At 34.9% G+C, this 22,028-nt stretch overlaps 2 protein-coding genes across 3 annotated transcripts; one reads left to right on the plus strand and one right to left on the minus strand.

The window, feature by feature from the left end:
• The first annotated feature begins 346 nt into the window (after positions 1 to 346).
• LOC131602534 (protein NAP1) lies at positions 347 to 16,201 on the plus strand. 2 transcript variants are annotated; one of them, XM_058874674.1, is made up of 24 exons: positions 349 to 598; positions 1,263 to 1,699; positions 1,788 to 1,862; positions 3,055 to 3,135; positions 3,637 to 3,717; positions 3,846 to 3,928; positions 5,379 to 5,463; positions 5,849 to 5,974; positions 6,077 to 6,184; positions 7,169 to 7,213; positions 7,289 to 7,431; positions 7,913 to 8,045; positions 9,416 to 9,526; positions 9,975 to 10,053; positions 10,213 to 10,406; positions 10,775 to 10,920; positions 11,376 to 11,457; positions 11,608 to 11,718; positions 12,289 to 12,414; positions 12,476 to 12,615; positions 12,700 to 12,796; positions 13,867 to 14,858; positions 15,100 to 15,312; positions 15,458 to 16,201. In XM_058874674.1, exons 2-24 carry the CDS (start codon positions 1,280 to 1,282, stop codon positions 15,933 to 15,935), a joined length of 4,149 nt encoding a protein of 1,382 aa, XP_058730657.1. In that variant the 5' UTR covers positions 349 to 598; positions 1,263 to 1,279; the 3' UTR covers positions 15,936 to 16,201. The 2 variants fall into 2 exon arrangements, with proteins under 2 accessions (XP_058730656.1, XP_058730657.1); XM_058874673.1 differs by having other exon boundaries at positions 347 to 598; positions 5,849 to 6,184.
• An 850-nt stretch (positions 16,202 to 17,051) lies between these two features.
• On the minus strand, positions 17,052 to 20,132 carry LOC131602535 (DNA-directed RNA polymerases II, IV and V subunit 3-like). The gene is made up of 3 exons (XM_058874675.1): positions 19,599 to 20,132; positions 19,179 to 19,416; positions 17,052 to 17,540 (listed from the first exon to the last, which is right to left on the minus strand). Exons 1-3 carry the CDS (start codon positions 20,048 to 20,050, stop codon positions 17,268 to 17,270), a joined length of 963 nt encoding a protein of 320 aa, XP_058730658.1. The 5' UTR covers positions 20,051 to 20,132; the 3' UTR covers positions 17,052 to 17,267.
• Between the last annotated feature and the right edge of the window lie 1,896 nt (positions 20,133 to 22,028).

Below are 22,028 nucleotides of genomic sequence, written 5' to 3' on the forward strand. Positions count from 1 at the left end.
AAAATATAAAAAAAAATTGTGAAGAAATAATATAATATGAGTTTAAAGGTAGTAAACTATCTCTACACATATAATCGATCAAAATTCTTACACTTACCATATCATATTAGTTTTTTAAAATTAAAATAATATTTTAATTGAATAAATAATTATAATTTGTTGACAGTGTAAAAATATGAAAAGTAGTTCCGGTTTCAGTCTTGATGGTGATATTAGAATTTAAATACCGAAAAGCGTAGAAAAAGAACATATAGAAAAGCGTAGGAGTGAGCGAAGACGGAGACGCACGTCGTGTAGAAGTAAAACCGAAGAAATAGGCGTGACAACTAATTGAAAAACAAAAACAAAAACGGCTAATCTCTACTACATTTGGTATTTAAATAAAAACTAAAAATAAAATCAACTGTTATTATCATTGCAACAAAAGAAGAAAAAGCTAACAACAACAGTCACAATAATATGATGATATCTCCGCTGAAAATTCCAGCTCCCTCCCGCACTTCCATTTCACATGATTCAATTCATTCATATTCCTTCATCTCTCAGATCTGATTCACTCTCTCTCATCATTCAAACTTTCTCTCTCTCTACTCCCACTGTAATCTCTCTTTCTCCCTCTCTCTCATCTCTTCTCTTTTATGTTTTGTGAAAATGTGAAGTCTCTCTTTGAATTTTGAGTTTGAATTTCAGATTTTGATTTTCACTCTCTGTAACGAAATGCTTTTGATTTTTGTTTTTTTTTTTTTTAAACTTGTTCCGTATGTTTATTTATTGATGTTAACACTTTCTGTTTTTGGTAATTCTCATAACTGAACTTCTCACAGCTTTAACAGCGAGCCAGAAATGGAATTAGGTTTTAGTTCTATCTTTTTTTTCCCTTTTCAATAACTTGCTTTGCTTATAAACTACAAAATTCATGCTTACAATTTACTAATTCTCTTTACCGAAGGTTTTGTATGCTCATAAATCATACTCATGCATGTTGATTGATTCTAAGCTTCTTCATTCTTATTGTATATTTAGGTGCATAATATTTTTGTTGTTGTTGAGGATTTTAGGTTTTGTAATTCATAGTATATAGTGTTTCTGAGAGGCTTAGGATTTTAGGTTTGAAAAGACTTTAGATTTTTGTTAATTTAATTTTACATTTGTACTTGAATATGAATATAATGGTACTGTAAAGTGAGGAGCTATGTTGGTATTGGCGATTGATTGCACTTTACTCATGAAATTGTTTGTTTTCTGGTAAACTTGATGTGCAGAGACGGTTAAATAGTTCATGGCGAAGTCGAGGCAAAAATCGTTAAACCAGGATTCTTCACTGTCGCCTACTGCTGCAAGATCAAGAGAGTCGGAAGGTCCATCTAGATGGGCAGACTACCTTGGAACAGATGCAACTTCTCCACTATCTTCTACCAGTTCCAGGAATTTCGGACATGATGGACAGTCTCAGGGCTCTACGCCGTCTCAGCCTCACAAGGGTCTTAACATGCAGTGGGTTGTGCAGCTTACCGATGTTGCCGAAGGTCTTATGGCTAAGATGTATAGGTTAAATCAACTTTTGGATTATCCTGACCCCATCAATCATATATTTTCGGACGGATTTTGGAAAGCTGGGGTATTCCCTAACCATCCTAGGATCTGTGTTTTGCTTTCCAAGAAATTTCCAGAACACTTCAGCAAGTTGCAACTAGAACGTGTAAGAAGTCGTGTCTGGTGTGCTTTATATTTTGAATGTTAATTAAGGCTTTTGTGATTTTGATTGTTTGGGAAGAATATGGATGCAGATAGATAAGATGGCTTGGGACTCGATGCAAGATCATGCAGAACTTCATTTACAGAGCTTGGAACCATGGGTGCAGGTGCTATTTTCAAACTTTTATTTACTGATTTTCCAAATGTTCTCCATTCATAAACCTAGCAGTTAATTGTAGCTTTTCAGTATTCTCATTTTTTAATGGTTCACACATTCTTTTTAATAAAAGTAAGTTCGGAAAAGAATTGGGTGGGCCTCTACATTTCAAGCCCAAAGTGCAGTGTCTATACTTCAGGAACTGCATTTTGGATATAAAACCATTCATATGCTTTTACTTAATAATTGAAGCTTTTTCGTTTAGTTGATGCATGACACCTTATTTAACTTGTCTGGCTTGATTAGTATGAGTTATCGACACTGCCCAAATTCTACATATAAATGTCTTTCTTTACTCAATTTACTGCACGAGTAGATAGAAATCTAAAAATTTGAAATTCAATTCCAGTTTTATTCATAGGAGGAAAGGTTTGAAAGAGTGGTAGAGAAGGCTGAAGCTTGCACTCGAGTCTAAAAGACTAAAACATGTAGTTTAGAATTAAAACTGAAACAACACATGGAGACACAGGAACCTAGAATAGAGACCCAAGGGAATTATTTACTCAACTGAAGCATTACACATTAAGCAATGCCTTTGAATATACTAACCTTGGGTGCAGATAAAATCCCATCACCTTTTATCCTAATAATTTCCCCCCTTCTAATAGTTGCTTTATGTATAATAAGATAAAAAGACAAAAATAAGTACTGCCAGTGCCAGGGGCTATAGATACAGAATTCCTAGTTCTAACTATTTAGGTTTCTTGGACCGCAAAAAAGGATTTATAACTCCGTGCTTTATGTACCAAAACAATTTACATAGCCAACCATGAAGAAACACTAAACTACAACAGTTGACTTATGCAAGTTAGATTTCATTGCTTTGCATTTGATGTTTAAATTGATTATTATTTGGTTCATATTTTCTCTGGTTTGCCATTTATATGATGCAAATGTCATCAATTAAATATAACTTCCATAAAATGGGCTTGTATGCTTCTCCTTAATCTGCTTGGGTTGACCTTAACGAGATAGACTATAGGTTTGATTGTTGTTGTAAATTATGATTTTGATCATTGGATGATCTCTATTTAAATCATATGATGTCACCTAAAACTGCCCATTTATGCATATATTGTAGATTTTCAATTCAGCTGCATGTTGCCTAAACTCCATGATAATGGTTCTTTTGTGTGTAACAGCTACTTCTTGACTTGATGGTGTTTCGTGAACAAGCCCTACGACTTATTTTGGATCTAAGTAGTACAGTAATTACCTTGTTGGTGAGCATCAATATTGTTTCTCTCCTATGATTAGGGTTGCTTTGATGTTACAAGGATCTTGAAACTGGCTTGTACATAAACATACCCCTATATGATCTGAGCTAATAAGACAGAGTAGTGGGAGTCTTGTCAATTTTTCTTGAAAAGTAATTCAAATTTTATCAATGAATGTATCTGAGCTACAAAGGTGTGTTAACCAGGTCTTGGTTTCCCCCTTCCTAATACTCCATTATTTTCTTTTATTTTTAATTGTCCTTTTTTTCCTTTCTAAAAACGACTGACCCATGTACACACCAATTATTGTGCTATATATATACATATATCAATCAAATATTGAATCAGAAATGGGGCATAGAGAATTCTCCACCCATTTTTAACCCGTTCATCTGGAGTTCTTTACTTTAGTGAAATAGCTCTAATGGATGTCCTCACATTTAAATAAGCTAATAAATAATTACTGTCTTTTCTGCATATCTCAAATAACTAGGCAGTGTTTTGCAGCCCCATCAGAATTCTCTTATATTGCATGCATTTATGGATCTCTTCTGCTCATTTGTACGGGTTAATCTTTTCTCCGAGAAGGCAAGCTATCTTCCTCTTTTATTTATCTTAAAATCATTCATTTTATGAAGAATAAAAACCTTGTTGAAATAATATTTATAGTAAAATATAAATTAGCAGTAATTTTGAAACCAATATTTTCATAGCAGATGCCAAGAAAGATGTTGCTTCAGACTTATAACCTTCTACATGCAATGTCAAGAAATGAGCGGGATTGTGATTTTTATCATCGGTAAGATGTTCTAATTCTGGTAACATCTCTTAAATTGCTCCAGTTTCTGCTAAACAATAATTCATAAGTAGGCTTGTATACACTCACAGACTTAACATGCTGTATAATATAGTTTTTTAAAGAAAAAATAATCCTTTTCTTTCATCCAAAAAAATATTATTAACATCTGCGCATCAAAATGTCTCAAACAACACTGAGGGGCATTTTGCTTGTGCAGTTATGCATACATGGACTTATGTTCCTGGAGATGGATGGGCGAGAGACATACGGAGATGTCAATTTACTCTTAGTGACTGTTTTGGTAGGAAGAGAAGAGAGGAAAGGGAAAGGGTTATGATAAAATCTTTCCTTGCGTGGAAGCATTTTAAAACAAGGGGAAGAGTTTGGGGAATATTTATTAACTCTCAAACACAGCAAGGTGGGAGTCTATCATCCCTTCCTTCCCTTTCCCCCCAACCCCGTCCCTTCCTTTTCCCTCCCAACTGCTTCCCCTCCTTTTCCCTCCCAACCTCCATGCTGGTCTCATTGTGCAATGTTGCAGAGCTACCAAAACATAAGTGACAAGGCATATAAGAACAACTTGGTATGGAGAGAAATATGTTTTTTTTTGGTATAAACCGAGTATCCTCTGCGCGCAACTGCAAAGACTAATCCTCAAGCCAGGGAGGACCATAATAGGCGGCAAAACTCTCCCTCAAGAGATTTAGCACTGCTGCATGCTCAGGGCTGAGTTCAAACCCAGGACCTCTGGTTAAGCTACAATAGGGGTTTTGGTAAGCTACAATAAACATATACAGCCTACACTAAATAATGAGTAGACAAAATGTACTTTAACCTTCCATAGAATGTCATTGATGGAGAGCCGGCTCAAATGACATTCTTGAATAGATGTTCAATTGCAGCAATATGTTTGGTGAAGTACTTAATGTGGAGAAAGTAAATAGATAAAACTTATTTACAAAAACATGGTTAAGAGAGAAGGTTGAAGTAGGAATGAGAGAATCAGGGTGAGAGAGTCTGAGTTCTAGTTTTGGGTATCTATTAATTCTGGTATGAAATATAGTATATGACAATTTAGTACAAAATCTTAGGTGAGATTTATGTTGGTTTAACCGTATATTATTATTATTATGAAGCGCAGTCCACTATACAACCCCTATCTTTAATCACATCATTATACAATAAAAGTCTACATACTAATACTAGTCAAGTAAACAATTTCCGTGAACGAATTTATAGCAAAATGGAGGGATGTGGTTGTTGAGCAGTTGAAGTTGTTAAAATTGAAAAACTAATTTCCTTTGGGATGAAAATGATAAAGATGATAAAAAATGGATTTTATGCTAGCGTTAATGAGATTCTTTTATGATAATTTACCAGTCACTTTTTCTTGTTTGAAAATAAATATTCATCTTTTCAATCCTTTTATGTTTCTTTCTCCACTTTACAGCTTGGTACAATTCATCGACTCTTATGATCCACCGCTAAAAGGCTTACAGGAAGACCTAAATTTTGTGAGCCCTCGTATTGGAGAGGTTAGTCACATTCTTGTATCTGTCAGTATGATATAAATAATTGTGAAGTTCATATGATAAAGACAATGAGTAGATTGTTTAGTGTTATAGCTAGTTATTTTTCTTCCTAATAATGATCATATATAACTTGTTTGTCAAGATTAATCTTAACTTATTTTTCTTCCTAATAATGAGCAAGGATTCATTTTTAGACCACTTTGGTCATAAAGCCTCATATACCACTTTACATACCAACCTTGAACCATCCAAAGAGCTTAATCTATCTGATGAAGAGCTTATATGATATCTTGTGTAATGAAGGGATTTCTTAGTTAATGTGGTTTCTGGGTGAATGACTGTATTTGGCAAATTAATGTCCTGTCGTTAAAGTTTTGATTTTTTTCAGGTATTGGAGGCTGTAGGCCCTATTATATTTCTATCAACAGACACAAAGAAACTTAGAAATGAAGGATTTTTAAGCCCATATCATCCTCGGTATCCAGACATACTCACAAATTCTGCTCATCCGCTGGTAATGTTAAATATTGTTTTAAACATATTGATATTAACATTAAAAATAAATAACTGTGCTACAAAAAAAATACTGAGTTGCTTTTTTCACTCAACGCTGCAGCGAGCACAAGATCTTGCAAATGTAACCGCATATCGAGAATGGGTGTTATTTGGGTATCTTGTCTGCCCTGATGAGCTGCGTCGTGTCACCAGTATTGATATTGCTTTGGTATGATCCATGCTCATAAAACTTAAACCATTTATCCATATAAGAAATTATATTTGATTTTTGCTTTCCTTGTATGCAACTTATTCGATATGTTTGTTTGCTGAGGCAATTGACGCAAGATAGTCTTAATACAATGTTTGGTAGCATTTTCTCTGAAAAGTATAAACCGTAAATATGCCCAAGCATAAAAACTATTATTAGTGGCTGTCTGGCTGATAGAGATATGGGAAAGGGAGGGGTCCATATGTGTTTCTATTTCTTATGCAGCTATGCGCTCATTATGCATGTACTGATGATTTGAAATGTAAATACATCAAACTAGATAACTGTTCTTTCATGTCTTGAGGTGCACGTCAATATAATATGGGCAAGACAGAAAATGAAAATGAATGAACCATAAAAGATAATAACAGAATATGGAATTGGAGCTCTGCAAGAGATAAGATATCTTTTTGAGGAAGAAGCATGCTTTGAGCTCCAAGTAAAAAATCAACAGGTTAATCTAATTCTTCAAAGGAGTTAAGTTGAGCTTAATGTTGATGAGAAGAGATTGTTTTAGGAGAGTGCTATAGAGTATAGAATGCTCAGTTTTATTTAAGAATATAAATGTAATATTTTATGGTGTTAAGACAAGTGCTTGGGTAAGCCGTTCAGAGGTATGGAGGTTGATGTATAGTATAATATCAATTGTGAAATAAAGCAAATAGTAGTATAATTTTTATATTGTTGTTGCATGCTATACTTTTACCAAGTGGTTTAACTAGAGCACGAGAATTAGCGAATGTTTTTTTTTTTTGAGATAAAAATGATACACTTTCCCACTAGTCATCCAAATATTGTGATGGTTATGAAATGATTTTATGTAAAACTTTTGTGGACTATTAATGATTCCAAGCTTCAAACTTACTGATAATTTTGTGGATTATCATTATAGTTATGGAATATGGATTATTAATTATGTTAAGTTTGCTCATGGAATTTCAGGTTGTATTGAAGGAGAATTTAGTCCTCACATTATTCAGAGATGAGGTAAATTTTGCCTGTATTTTTTAGCAGTGTCTTTTATCTGCAGTAATTGACAAATTTCTAATCATCAACATACAGTACATACTTTTGCATGAGGAGTATCAGCTGTACGTTCTACCTCGAATATTAGAATCTAAGAAGATGGCTAAATCTGGACGCACAAAGCAAAAGGAGGCAGATATGGAATATAATGTTGCAAAGCAGGTTGAGAAAATGATAAGGTATATTGAGAATTCCTATTTAAATATAATATATTTTTATGTATTACAGAAACAAGTGAGGCCAAGATAGGCAAATCTAAGAACTTGTCCATGGTTATTCAGTTTGGTATTTTCAGTGGTTTTGTGACTGAAATCTAAATTATCTGCCAATGATTCTGAAAGCAGTTATGCATTACACTAAGAAACAAAAACAAATAAAAAACTTTGTAAATTGAATTGTTTTATGCCAAGAAAGGCTGCATCGGTATTGCTGAGATCCCTCATTGACTAAAGATATAGCTAAATTAGACCTTATAAGGTTTGGATAATCCTTACATCTTGGGTAAGCTTTTAGGGTTAAGTTAGATCTAGTCCACAAATTGTAAGATGGACCTTTGGTCTTATACATTTTATTTATCGTAAAATGTGTATGATATATTATATTACGTTATATATTATTACAATTGACGGTGGTAATCTCATAAGTGATTGAATTTTTCAGTGAAGTGCATGAACAAGCATTATTATCTTGTGATGCCATACACCGGGAAAGGAGAATTTTGCTGAAACAAGAAATAGGGAGAATGGTGTTATTTTTTACTGATCAGCCCAGTCTATTGGCCCCCAACATTCAGGTGTCTTTCTTTTGGCATTTTTGAACCATAAAAACATGCTGTATCTGACAATTGTTGCTGAGAATTTTCTTATGTTTTCACTCTAATTTTATAGGTTCACTTGTACACAAGTACATATTATTAAGTGTCTTTTGCGGTTTCGTTTTATTAAGTAAGAAACTGGATATCTCTGGGTAAATTACTTAAAGGAAGTCTTGCTTTTGTTTTCTAGTTTATCAACATTTAACTGCTTATTAACTTAAACAACCAAGTGGTTTATTGTTCCTAAACCAATATCTTATAAATACTTATTTAATTTTGGAATTTTGGAACTTATTATTTAAATGTTATTGTTTTAATGCATACATGGTTTCAATTTCCAATTTGTTGAAACTTTTGTTTGTAGTCTGATGGCGAAGACAGATCTCCTTCTTTTTGTACTTATAGCTGTTACTGCTTTTTGGATTTTATGATGGTTCTAAGGCAAATTTCAGTTAAAATTGGCATTCTTATATTTTGTAAATACTGTTATGAATTCATACTCTTGTCATGAAGAGCACACGTTTAATTCTTATATTTTGTTAGTGCGTAGTTTGTTGAAGTCCAATATTTACTTGTGATAAGAAGCTTAAACAAATAAAATGGTGGCCAAATAAAATTGACTTTTTCATCCACTCACATACCCAATATATATTGAACATCATGTAACAAAAATACTCCTTTAATCTTAACCAAGTTGTTTGAGAGCTAACCAAGCCTGATATTATACTCATACTCATATTTAATAAATGAACCAAACTGAACAAAATTGTGATCCCAAATGGCTTGTTAGAGGTTTGTTTATTTACATGATTATGATCCCAAATCATGAACCAAATAGTTAGAGGTGATGTTAGTGTGCTAATTTAATTAATATGCTTCATATATATTCTTAAACTTGTCTTGAGTTGGCTCAATATAAAATTATGGATCTGTTTGGATTGACTTATTCGAGCATATCTACTGACATAAGTTTTGTGACACGTTTTGGGAGACATTATCAACAGTTTATAACATTTTTTATAAATTTTTTTTAGCTTACGTTTTAAAGTTCTTCAAGATAGCTTATGAGAATAATTTATAGCATATATAAAAACCATTTAAATTTATTTTATCTTTTACTATAAAAATAGCTTATACAAGCTTATTCATAAGCGTTTATTTTGATAAGCACTTGTGCTATAAGCTGTAAATAAGTTGTTTATCCTAACAGGCGCTCTGTCTCTCTTTCTTGGGAGGTTGACCTATACTTCTGTAGCTTTGGTGTTGGTTGTGTATTTTTGTTTTAATCTATATTTTCACCCATCTTTAAGTTTTCAACAACTTGTTTATGAGAGGATGTATCTTTTCAGATGGTGTTTTCTGCCTTGGCCTTAGCACAATGTGAAGTGATCTGGTATTTCCAACATGTTGGGGTTGCATCATCAAAATCTAAAACTGCTCGTGTGGTGCCAGTGGACATTGTAAGCACTTATTTTCATTAGCTTTTTATGATCTACCTGATGCTCTTCTGTAATCAAATTACTGAATTAGAGCTTTCTAAAACTATCTACTAGTATGCTACTGTTTTCATCTCAAGATTAGTTTTTATTATATTTTTTTTTCGTGTTGGCTGTTCCATGTGGACTGGGACAGTCAAAATTCAATGAATTTATAAAACTCTATCTTGGGTTTAAAATGGCGAGGTAACATGCGGGAATGTTCTAAAATGGCTAAAATGAAAGTCCTGGGGGAGATAAGAAGGAAAACAGCAAGAGAGTGTGTATTACATGTGAGGAAGGAGAAAACTGAGAAAGTGCTGTCATTGGATGAAAATCTCTTATTATGCGTTTTTGAGTTTTCTTTTAGTATACTGTTTGAATCTATTAATAAGGTGGTTGACCGGACTTAAATTTATGATCATGTTGATAGGACCCAAATGACCCAACCATTGGGTTTCTGTTGGATGGAATGGACCATTTATGTTGCTTGGTCCGGAAATACATTGCAGGTTAGACTTACTTTATGTATATTAATTTCTCCCACAATGAGGTATATGATACTAAATTACTATTTGTAATCACTGTCAAAAAATGTTAAAAGCACATCTCCAACAAGTGATACATTAATAAGATATCTGTAAGCTAACAGTTGTTTCATTTTATTGCAGCGATTCGAGGTTACTCATTGTCTTATCTTTCATCCTCTGCCGGAAGAATCCGATTTTTGCTGGGAACCCCTGGAATGGTGGCTCTTGACATAGATGCTAGCTTGAAAGGACTTCTTCAGCAGATTGTCCACCACCTTGAACACTTGCCAAAACCACAGAGTGAAAATATATCTGCTATCACTTGTGATCTGTCGGTATGGTCATCCATTCAGCCTTTTTTTATAAGATCTTGAATATGGAAAGTTTATGCCTTCCAAACATATTACAATTCATTATGAACTTTGAAATAAATATACTTGCATTGAGCTAATAGTCATATCCAAGTTACCACTTTTGTGTAGAAGTAATACTATTCATTAATATTGTGCTTGACATTTTGGCTAATAAAATCATTGGTATGGTATTGGTAAGAGATTAAAGAATGCTAAAGTTGCAAAATCCATCTAATATGCTTATGCATGTAAAGATTGTTTGTTCACTAGGATAGCCAGTCTTTATTGTTTCAGTTATTAACAATGTAATGTTTGTGTGAACTAAACATTTAATGATCTTATATCTTCAGGATTTTCGAAAGGACTGGCTATCAATTTTGCTGATGGTCACGTCTTCACGTTCATCTATAAACATTAGGCACTTGGAAAAAGCTACAGTTTCCACTGGCAAAGAAGGCTTACTATCGGAGGGGAATGCTGCTTACAATTGGTCCAGGTTTTCATCTTTGATTTTGATTTGCTTTGATATGCTATTTTGAAACTGTTGAGTAATTCAATAATTAAATATAAATACTTAATTCAATACTCTAAGAGGGCTGAGGTTTTTTATTTTGGGGAGGTATAACATGATATTTTTCTAATCTACTTTGGATAGTACTTACCCCCTTTTCCATTTTGGATAGTATTTCCCCCTTTTCCATTTGATTGAGTTGATTTAATAGCCTTCTTGTGTGAGGGACTGTATGATTAATTAGACTGTTAGTTTGCCAGATATTCGGAGATTGGTCTCTCTTTATGGAATTCCTGTATATATTTTACTACTAGTGAGCCTTCGTGTAGCATTGGGTTTTGAGGTTATAGTTTATGGTATGCATTAGTCATGTGCAAGATGTGTAAAAGTATTTACCAAATCCTTGAAAAGATATTAACAGTATCATGATCCTGATACAGATGCGTGGATGAATTGGAATCTCTACTTTCAAAGCATGGTAGTCTCAGGAAGCTGTACTTTTACCACCAGCACCTCACCGCTGTGAGTGCCCTGTTCCACCCTCACCTAATATAGTTTCTCTAGAATGATGATAGGCTAGTTCTGTGATATGACTTGAGACTTATGTTTCAAATTCTGAAGTCTGTTTATCATTTCTCTTCATTTTAAAGCCAAATTATGCTCCTGTAATAGGTATTTAGAAACACTATGTTTGGTCCAGAAGGGCGTCCTCAACATTGCTGTGCATGGCTTGGGATTGCTAGTAGTTTTCCAGAGTGTGCATCTCCCGTTGTTCCAGAAGAGGTAAAAGCAAATCCACCTCAGCTGTTCTATACTGTGAATTGTCCTGTGCTGACTAAAGTTCTAAAGCCACCAACTGCACGCTCTGATGGAGCTATACTTTGCTTCCTTTTTGTTGTGGTGCTTTGCTGCTTTGTTTAGCTTACTTGAGAACTTAATCTGCAAAATGTTTGCAATTTTTCATTTTGGTGTATATTTTTTTATTTAAGGAAAATGATGAATTATAATATTTGAAAAACAGAATTCACGGTACATTCGGATATGTTAAAATTGGATGATTTGCACTTAAGGCTTCATACAACTTTTGTACCATTTTTTTCCCTTTCAATTGAGAGTGTGTGAAATGTTAAATTTAAAGTTACATAATCATTGTGTGTGTTGATATCATTGCCAATCCAAAATTATGACTTAAAAAGTAAAATGAATTGCACTACCTTGTTGAAGAATGAAACCTTAATTCGACCCAAATGTCATATTAGCTTTTTTACTGCTGCCTAATTGATCATTAGATGTTATAGAAAATGTGAGAAATATAAAATATAGATGGTCACTGTATTTTGAATTTCCAAGCAGGTTACAAAATTTGGCAGGGATGCTGTTCTCTATGTCGAATCTCTGATTGAATCCATCATGGGGGGATTGGAAGGATTAATAAATATTCTTGATTCTGAAGGAGGATTTGGTGCCCTAGAAAATCAGGTAAATACTTTTGTTAACAATTAAGCTCTATTTCTAAAAACTAACACTGAGGTTTCATCAGCTTCTTCCAGAGCAAGCAGCTTCATATCTAAATTATGCATCAAGAGTGTCTATTCCATCATATAAATCTCCAAAAGGGACTGCTGGCTTTCCTTTACCTGGACATGAAAGCTTTCCTGAAAATAATAGTTCGATCAAAATGTATGTCATACTCATCTTGTGTTAAATGCATAAGTGTAATCCTGTAATATTGCTTTTTAATGTTCCTGTTTTTTCTAATGGCAGGTTAGAAGCTGCAATGCAGAGGTTGACCAATTTGTGCTCAGTTTTAAATGATATGGAACCCATATGTGTTTTAAACCATGTCTTTGTTCTGAGAGAGGTTAGGGTGCATCTTTATCTTCTAAAAAAATTATATTCTGTAGTGCAATGAAATGTAATGGTTCTCAATATTTGGTCAAATTGCTATATGTTCTGGTTCTAGTTGCCATTGGAGTATAAAAGAGATTAGTCCCCATCTCCCCCATATATGGATGCTAATTCCGGCATTTTTTTTGTTTACGAGAAAATGAAGTTATATCTATCAACAGACTTAAAAGCTATAAAGCACAGTCTGACACGGACACCGGAACACGACACGAACACTCTGACACCGATAATGTCAAAAACGTAGGACACCGGCATTGCTACATTTGTGATAGTATTTGAGGTTCATTTATCCATCTTATACTAAAAGAGTTTAAAATATTCTAATCAAAATTAATGTCTTCAATTTTTCATCGGTGATATTGCTTCAATCCATGTTTAACCCTTTTAAATGTGTGAGATTTGTCCAAAAAATGTATAAGGTGTGTTGAAGTAAAGAAAAACACTTTTTTTTGAAAAACTTATCTGAATTGTCCAATACGCGTTGTATGAGTGTCATACGTGTGTTGGACACTAATTCAAAGAGTTGAAGCAAAGAAAAAAAAAATTTTAGGGACACTGGTCACTTTTTCGACAAGTGCTGTACGTGTGTCCTATAAGTGTCATGCACTGTGACACGCCTACTCTTAGAGGTGACCATCCTTCATAGCTTACAAGTGCGTGTGCTAAACTTGCATATAAAAGTGTCTAGATAAAGTTGTAATAAATTGAGAAATAAATAGTTGCTTGTATTTATTATACTGTAACTATTATCCATTTGGAGTTACATCCTCTGAAGTTGGGAGAAGATCAAAGTGATTATCTTTCACTTTATTTTACATATTTGAAGTTATTGATTTTATTATTGTAACCGATTCTGCACTTCACTCTTAACAACCATCCCTTACATAGAGGATCCAAATCCGACACTGGTTCAGCTAGTAATGGATCAACCCTTATGTCACTCCCACCCTATCAAACTGCGCTGTTTAAGAACCAAGCATCAGTCTTACTGTTATTATTTTAACACCTCAACTATTTGTGCAGTACATGAGAGAATGCGTTCTTGGTAATTTCAGAAGAAGGTTGCTTGGTGTTCTGAAAACTGATAATGATCTTCAACGGCCTTCAGTGCTGGAATCACTGATTCGGAGACATGTTAGCATTGTGCATCTTGCAGAGCAGCACATTAGCATGGACATTACTCAGGGTATTCGTGAAGTTTTACTTTTAGAATCCTTTTCAGGACCAGTTTCTTCTCTGCACTTGTTTGAGAAGCCAACAGACCAACATACAGGATCGGCCACCGAATCTGTGTGCAATTGGTATATCGAAAATATAATCAAGGATGTATCCGGTGCTGGGATATTGTTTGTTCCAATTCATAAATGCTTCAGGAGTACAAGGCCTGTTGGTGGATACTTTGCAGAATCAGTCACAGATCTAAGTGAACTGCAGGCTTTTGTACGTATTTTTGGTGGCTATGGAGTAGACAGGCTAGACAGAATGCTTAAAGAGCACACTGCTGCTCTTTTAAATTGCATTGACACCTCATTGCGATCAAATCGTGATGTGCTAGAAGCAGTTGCTTCTAGTCTTCATGCGGGCGATAGATTTGAAAGAGAAGCTTCTATGAAGCAAATAGTTGATCTGGAAACTGTGATTGGTTTTTGTATTCAGGCTGGTCTGGCCCTGGCTTTTGATAGGCTACTATCTGAGGCTTCTGGTGCCATACTTGAAGAAGGCGCCCCGTTAATACATTCACTGCTAACTGGGGTGGTTAAACATCTACCTGACGGAGTACCAGAAAAGGAAGAGATCAGGAGAATGAGAACAGTGGCAAATACTGCAGGTGTTGTAAGTGACCATGATTCCATTTGGGTAAGATCAATTTTAGAGGATGTTGGTGGTGCAAGTGATGGTTCATGGAGCTTGTTACCATACTTATTTGCAACATTCATGACATCTAATATATGGTCCACCACAGCATTTAATGTTGACACTGAGGGTTTCAGTAATAACATCCATTGCTTGGCAAGGTCAGTATAGTTATGTTTTTGACTAAAATTCCCAATTCTTTGAACATAATGGAGCTTAATACTTAACAATGATTTGAAAATTGTTTTTGCATGCTTATAATTTGACATGTGTCATTGGATTCCCCACTATCTAGTAATTATATGGGAGTTGGAAATAATTTAATTTTAAGTATTTTGATTCCATAGTGCAATAATATTTGTTATCATTTCTCTCTCTCTCTAACCATGTAATACTGGGCAGATGCATTTCTGCAGTGATTGCCGGAAGTGAGTTTGTTAGATTGGAACGGGAGCATCAGCATCGGCAATCTTTAAACAATGGGCACGGCAGTGAGGAATTGGATCCTGAATTATCAAATCATATGTCAGCTGAAGCAAGCATCAATTCCACACTGCAGTTATTTGTGAAACTCTCTGCAGAGATGATACTGGATTCTTGGAGTGAAACACATAGGTACCTATATTCGATTTTGCTTGAATACTACTTATTTGAGGTGGAATTCACCTACGGCTCTGCATCAGTGTTCTGTTTTATCTGAATCATTAGTCTTTCATTTTGAAGTTTTCTAAGATGTTTTATATTTTAATTGTATGCACAGATCTCATCTTGTAGCACAACTTATCTTCCTAGACCAACTTTGTGAGATTTCACCATACCTTCCGCGAAGCTCACTGGAAACTCATGTTCCTTATGCCATTCTGCGCTCAGTCTACAGTCAATACTATGCTGATACTCCATCGACTCCATTGGCAATACTGAACGCATCACCCCGACATTCACCTGCTATATTGCTAGCCCATGCTTCTCCTGTCACGAGGCATCCTCGCGGGGACTCTACACCTCCGTATTATGGCAATGATTCAGGATACTTTAAAGGATCATCATCACATAGCCAAGAGCATATCTATGAGGCTGATATTAGCAGCTTAAGGAACACCCGTCGTTCTGGGCCATTGGATTATGGTGCAAGCCGAAATAAGGTTAGATCTGTTGAAGGCTCAGCTTCTGGTAGTAATGGACCCAGTCCACTTCCTAGATTTGCAGTGTCTAGATCTGGTCCATTAGCATACAAGTAGTAAGTTGTTTGAAATACCCAATATGATCTGGTAAATTATTTTCACTTCTTTCTAGTAGTGATCAGTTGTCTATAACCATAAATCGTTCATCAGGTTCCCACAAAATTTTCGAAATGTATATCACTCCGAAGCCTCCTTTTGTAATCCCTAGATAGTTTAAATCAATGCCAAATGAAGTCCCTGCTGAGTTAATTAGAACTGTGTTTTCGGGATTTTTGTTTTTGCTTTTGCTCATTTACCCAAATCTTGACATCTTGTTTCTGCAAGTCTCTCTGCGTTGAGTCCTTCTGGACCTTATTGTGCAACTTGTAATTTTATTTGCATGTAGCCAAATCTATATATTATTTTTATATAACTTTTTTAAAAAATAAATAAAAATACAAGAAAATGTACATTTCTAAATGCATCCTCTTTTAAACTTTATTTTAATCATTTTAGCTATGCAAACTGATGAGCAACATGATTCTTACAATTGTCAGCCAAAGTCCCTAATTCAGTTGCATCTGTATATTGATAGATTCTTAGAAGAGAACTCAACATTCAAGACAACGTATAAGTCTGCCATTGATATTGATGGGTATTTTTAAAATTTAATAGACTACATATTTTGTAAATTTAAAAGGGCTATATTGCTAAAGTCTAATAATTTTGAGGACTTAACAGTTATTTATAAGTTACACTCCAAATTAGTATAAATATGAGAGACTAGTATATTGCCAAGTCCTTAATTTGAATGAAAAATATTTTGAATAGGTTTTATTTACATTTTTCTTACTCCAACACTACCGTTACACTTATTCTTATGAGCCATTTGGTACACAACACTCAGTTACACTTATTTTTATGAGCCATTCGGTACCACAACAATTTTAACAACTTTTTACTCCGATAGACTAAACTTCTTACAACCTAATTGATCTAGATACAACTATGCATGAATCTAAATGGTCTACAAGTTGATCTACGTCTAATATTAATATTGTGGATGAATATTTTTTTTAGGTATAAAAAAACAAACTTGTTAGATATTATGCTTCCAAAAGATATTCTAATCGAGCATGAACCTATTGGAGTAGCTCTAATGCGTTAAGTTAAATAAAATCTAATGGACTTAAATTATATATAAACAGTCAGTGACATAAATAACCCAAAGCTTCAACACAATCGTGGCCAAATTGAGTTTAATAGTCTCATCCCTGTGAGTGTGAGTGCATATTTAGTTCAAAGAGTTAAGCTAACCACTGCTTCCAGGAAGCTAATCTTCAAGTACAGCAAATTAGCATATTTAGTTCAAAAGTTAAGGGAGTTAAAAACACATGCAACGCTGCTAGATCATCCTCCTCTCATATGAGCCCCTAGTTCTCCAAATTGATCATCGGCCTCCACCGTATCTTCGGATAACCTCACAGCATCCAGCTTCTGCTTCACAATTTCAATGGCATTTAGCAATAGTTGAGAAGCTTTAACAGCTCCAGTAGATTCAACTGTGAAAATGAAGCTATCTTGCTTTGCAGTGATTTCTACAAGACCGGGCTTTCCCATTGCTTCCGCTTTCTTAATCACCTCATCATCGTAACTGTATGCCTCAGCGTCAACCACTGACACCTAATTGGTACAAAATGTTCAGTACCATAAATACACCAATGAAGGATTGTAACAAACAAACCAATAAGAATAATGGATTTTAAGAATTATTTATCAAGAATGCACATAAGATAAAGGGTATTTACAACATTTAGTAGTAGACAGAGTCAGCATTGATCAGATATCAATTTCAAGAATATAGGCCTTGCTTCAGCAAAAATGAGAATCGATATCTCTGCAGATAATAATGAGACTGGACATGCTAAACAACCATCACAGACAGTATTTTAAATCTGAATATTAATAACATTTATAGTAACTTCCTTTAAATCCTAAGAACCAAGTATAGTTCCCAGTTAACATTCATATCTTAACTTATGCCTTTGCTGAGATCAAACAATTTTTAATCAGGCACTAAAACAGTGTGGAGCATTGCAGCTGGTGGCCACTACCAAACTTGGGTCATTGAAAAGTTTTAGGCCATGCCCGTCATATTATGGTTGCGGTCAAAACTGTATTCATTTACAGTTAGTCACTGGTGTCCCCTACTACATGATCTCAACCATACACTTCTATGTCTGCTGCTAAGCATCTGTATGAGCCCCTTTGTCACAGTATGCAGCTCTATTATTTTCTTATCCTCTAATCCAAGGTTGTCTAGTTCAAGATCCTACCTATAACTGGGAGGGGGGTTGCAAGATTGCAATATATAAATATATATGTTCACAGACAAATATATTAATTCAGAATCCTATTAATCTAATGATTTGCCTTTTTTTATCAGATTCCTGTTATGTAGACGAGGCCTGAGTGGTTCTGTTAAGTATTTTAATAGCATTGGGAACTTGTACACCCTTTCAATGTCAAGTATTTTAATATTTTTACTACATTTATTGTTATTGAGTCAAGCTCATTTAAAAACAACCCGACTTCTTTGTTTTCTTTGTATTCCTTTTATAGAGAGGCACCATGGTATTTCATCTTCTTCATCTTTTGATCTAGTCAAGATCCTACACACACGTGCATACGCACACAATTTATTACTTATGTTGAATCTATAAACTTTTTTTTGCCAACATTGAATCTCTAATCTTCGATATAAGGCCATTCGACAACTTAATGTAGTATTTTAAGGGCCACTCACTCTATGCCTCTATTTGATAACTACGGGAATAAATATAACATAACTTGTAAGCAATTTCTAGAATGATAGTGTGAAGTGAAGATCATCATTCAGAAGTAAAAGGCTACACTTAGTTTACTCACAAGTAGCATTATTTTAACATTAAGTCATAGATGCCTATCATTGAACACAGAAAAAGGACAAATACCTCTAATTGCACTTTCCACTTCACTTCAACTCAAAATGTTGTAGTGAATCACATAATGATCAGGATTAGCAAATATAATCACAAGTTTGTTCAGAATTAATAAACATTTTGCACATGTTGAGGAAATTTCAAAAGAAAATACACGCACCAATGATCAAACAAATATTAAAGTACTGAGAAGACATACAGGTCAGTATATGGAAAGCTCAAAAATTAAAGAGCACAAGTATCAGGAAACAGTAACAAGGCATTACTGATGAAATAAGTGAAACCTGCATGAGCAAAAGTAATACAAATATCACTAGAACACATAGGAGAAAAGGCAAACCTGCTGCGTGACAGGATCAATGTCAAACACACGGGTTGGACTACTATCAATCCACTCTCTTTTCTCCTCAAGTGACAAAGACTCCATCAAATCCTCATTTATATGAATCTCAGGTTCATACATGAAAGTGACAGTCGCAGCTGGCGACCACTTTGCATGATCCTTACCAATCCCCTTCCTAGCAATTGCCCTCAACCTCAGCTCCTGACCTCGCCTCAACTTCACAATTATAATCCCCCTACATTGAACATACACAAATTCTCATATCACACATATCCTCCAATTAAACCCAAAACTAAAACACAAGAACATCAAAATACTTAACAAGGGTTTAGGGTTTAGAAGACCCATTTGTCAAAACCTGATTGTTATAAATTAGGGTTTAAAAGGGAAAAAAAGAAAGGAGGAACAGAACCAAACCTTCCATCAGCAGATTCAACGGAAGAAGGGTCACCACCAGAGAAATCAACAGGAACAACAGTATGATCAGAGCTATAAAGATCCTTGCTAGTAACATCAAGCGTCTGATCAGTAATACACTTAACCCTAAGATGAAACTCAACTGAACAATACTCGCACTGTCCATCACCATCACAAGCATCACAGTCACGTGAGAAACGCATGGCCATCGCGCGTTCGCTTGTGAGTGGAATGAGACCGAGTCTGTGAGCAATGAACTCGTCGTTGAGAACGGACGAGTTGACCTCGATTTCCACTAGGTCGATTGCGACGGTGGGAACCTCGGAGATCATCACGCGCCGAAGCGCGTTTGCCACACTGGCGTCGGTGTCACGAAGCTCGAACTTCATGTAATCGTCTTTCAGCTCGCGGATTTTCACCCTCGGCATGCGTGCGTACGATGCGCCTTCCATTGTTTTCTTCAGTGAGGAGAGAAAGATGAAGGAGGAGAAGATATGAGAGTTTTGTTTGGCAAGGTTGGGTTCTTAAAACCCTTTCCTCAAATATATAGTCTCTAGGGATAACAATGTCATTTCATTTATTTTGTTCAAATTTTTTTCTTTATTAAAACTCACTTAAGTTAACTCAATTGATCACTATCACCCCATTGCCATGGCAAATTTCAAATGCAAAATAATTTATAAAATCTTGGTTGATAGACTCTGTGCCTCCTATGATAATATCTAAAGAGCAAAAAAAAGTTTATTGATGGGAGATGCATGAAAGATTATATTGCTCTTGCTTTTGAGGCTACCATTCTTTTGCATAGGAAGACTTTTGGAGGTAACATGACTTTGAAAATCGATATAACTAAGGCTTTTGACACTATGGAGTGGCCTTTCATCCTCAAAGTTCTTAAAGCCAATGATTTCAATGACACCTTTTGCAATTGGATTCAGGTCATCCTAAATCATGCTACTTTGTCAGTTTCCATAAATGGTTCTATGCATGGTTATTTCAAATGCAAGAGAGGGGTGAGACAAGGTGACCCAGTGTCTCCCCTCCTCTTTTGTATTGTTGAAGATGTTCTCGGTAGGGGGATTTTAAAGCTAGTGGTGGAGGGTCATGTGAATCTCATGAAAAGCACCAAATATGTTTCTTTGCCCTCCCATGTTTTCTATACTAATGACTTAATGGTCTACTGTAATGGAGGTCAATCTACTCTTGTTGCTTTAAAGAATCTCTTCATTAGATGTGCTAATCACTCAGAGCAAAAAGTGAATGCCTCAAAATCTACCATCTATGTCGGGTCCATTTCTAGAGCTAGATTACAAAGAGTGGTTGACTTGGTTTGTTTTAAAATTGGCTTTATGTCTTTTGGCTACCTTGGAGTGCCAATTTTCAAGGATTAGCAGAAGGTTATTCATCTGTAACACATTGCTAGCAAAATCAAGACCAAACTTGCCTATTGGAAGACATCTCTTTTGTCTTTTGCTGGTAGAATTGAATCGGTGACATCAGTGCTTCAAAGCATGTTAACATACTCCATTACTCTATGTGTTTGGCATGTTTCTTTACTAAAATCTTTGCAGCAGTGGATTAAGAATTTTATATGGACCGGGGATATAAACTAGAGGAAACTCACTATAGTCTCATGGAAGAAAATGTGTAGGCCTTGTAATGAAGGAGGTGTTGGTATTCGATCCTTAATTTCTCTAAGTGAGGCCTCTAACCTAACTATTTGTTGGAGTCTAATGAACTCTGAGGAGGAATGGGCCTCCATTATGAGAAGTATGGTTATCAGAACTAGCAATTCTATATCACACCATATCTTTTCCTTTATATGGAGTAGTATTAAGAGTGAATTCTCCATTGTTCAGGAAAACTCTTGTTGGGTGATTGGTTCTAACTCAATAGTCAATTTTTTAGAGAAAATTGGCTTTATCATCAGGATTTTATTCAGATGATTGACATGCCTCATCATCTCTATCGTTTGAGATTTTAATGTAAGTACGAAGTGCGCCTAAGAGGGGGTGAATTAGGTTCTTAAAAATTTTATCGATTTTTTTGGTGATGTATGAATTACTTTTTTTGTTTATGGTGAAGTTAAGGAAAGTGTAAAATGCAGAAAAGTAAATGACACGACGATATATCTTGGTTCCCCTCACAGTCCGAGAGTACTCAAGTCCTCTTTCAAACATGAAAGAGATTTTTACTAGTGTAAGCAACTTACAAAATCCTATGCAATCCACAAGAACAATCCTCTTGTGATTGACTAACAAATGATTAAGAGAAAAATCCTCTCTTTAATCATATAACCCTTGCTTCCTACAATCCTGGATAGCAAGTCAACAATAACCAAAATCTGGAAATATATTTGAGTATATGAATATGTATCAATCTATAAGATTGATATTCCCTTCCAAACAGGCAATTATCAATGATAGTATA

Source organism: Vicia villosa, linkage group LG5, assembly GCF_029867415.1.
Source record: "Vicia villosa cultivar HV-30 ecotype Madison, WI linkage group LG5, Vvil1.0, whole genome shotgun sequence".
Classification (NCBI taxonomy): Eukaryota; Viridiplantae; Streptophyta; class Magnoliopsida; order Fabales; family Fabaceae; genus Vicia; species Vicia villosa.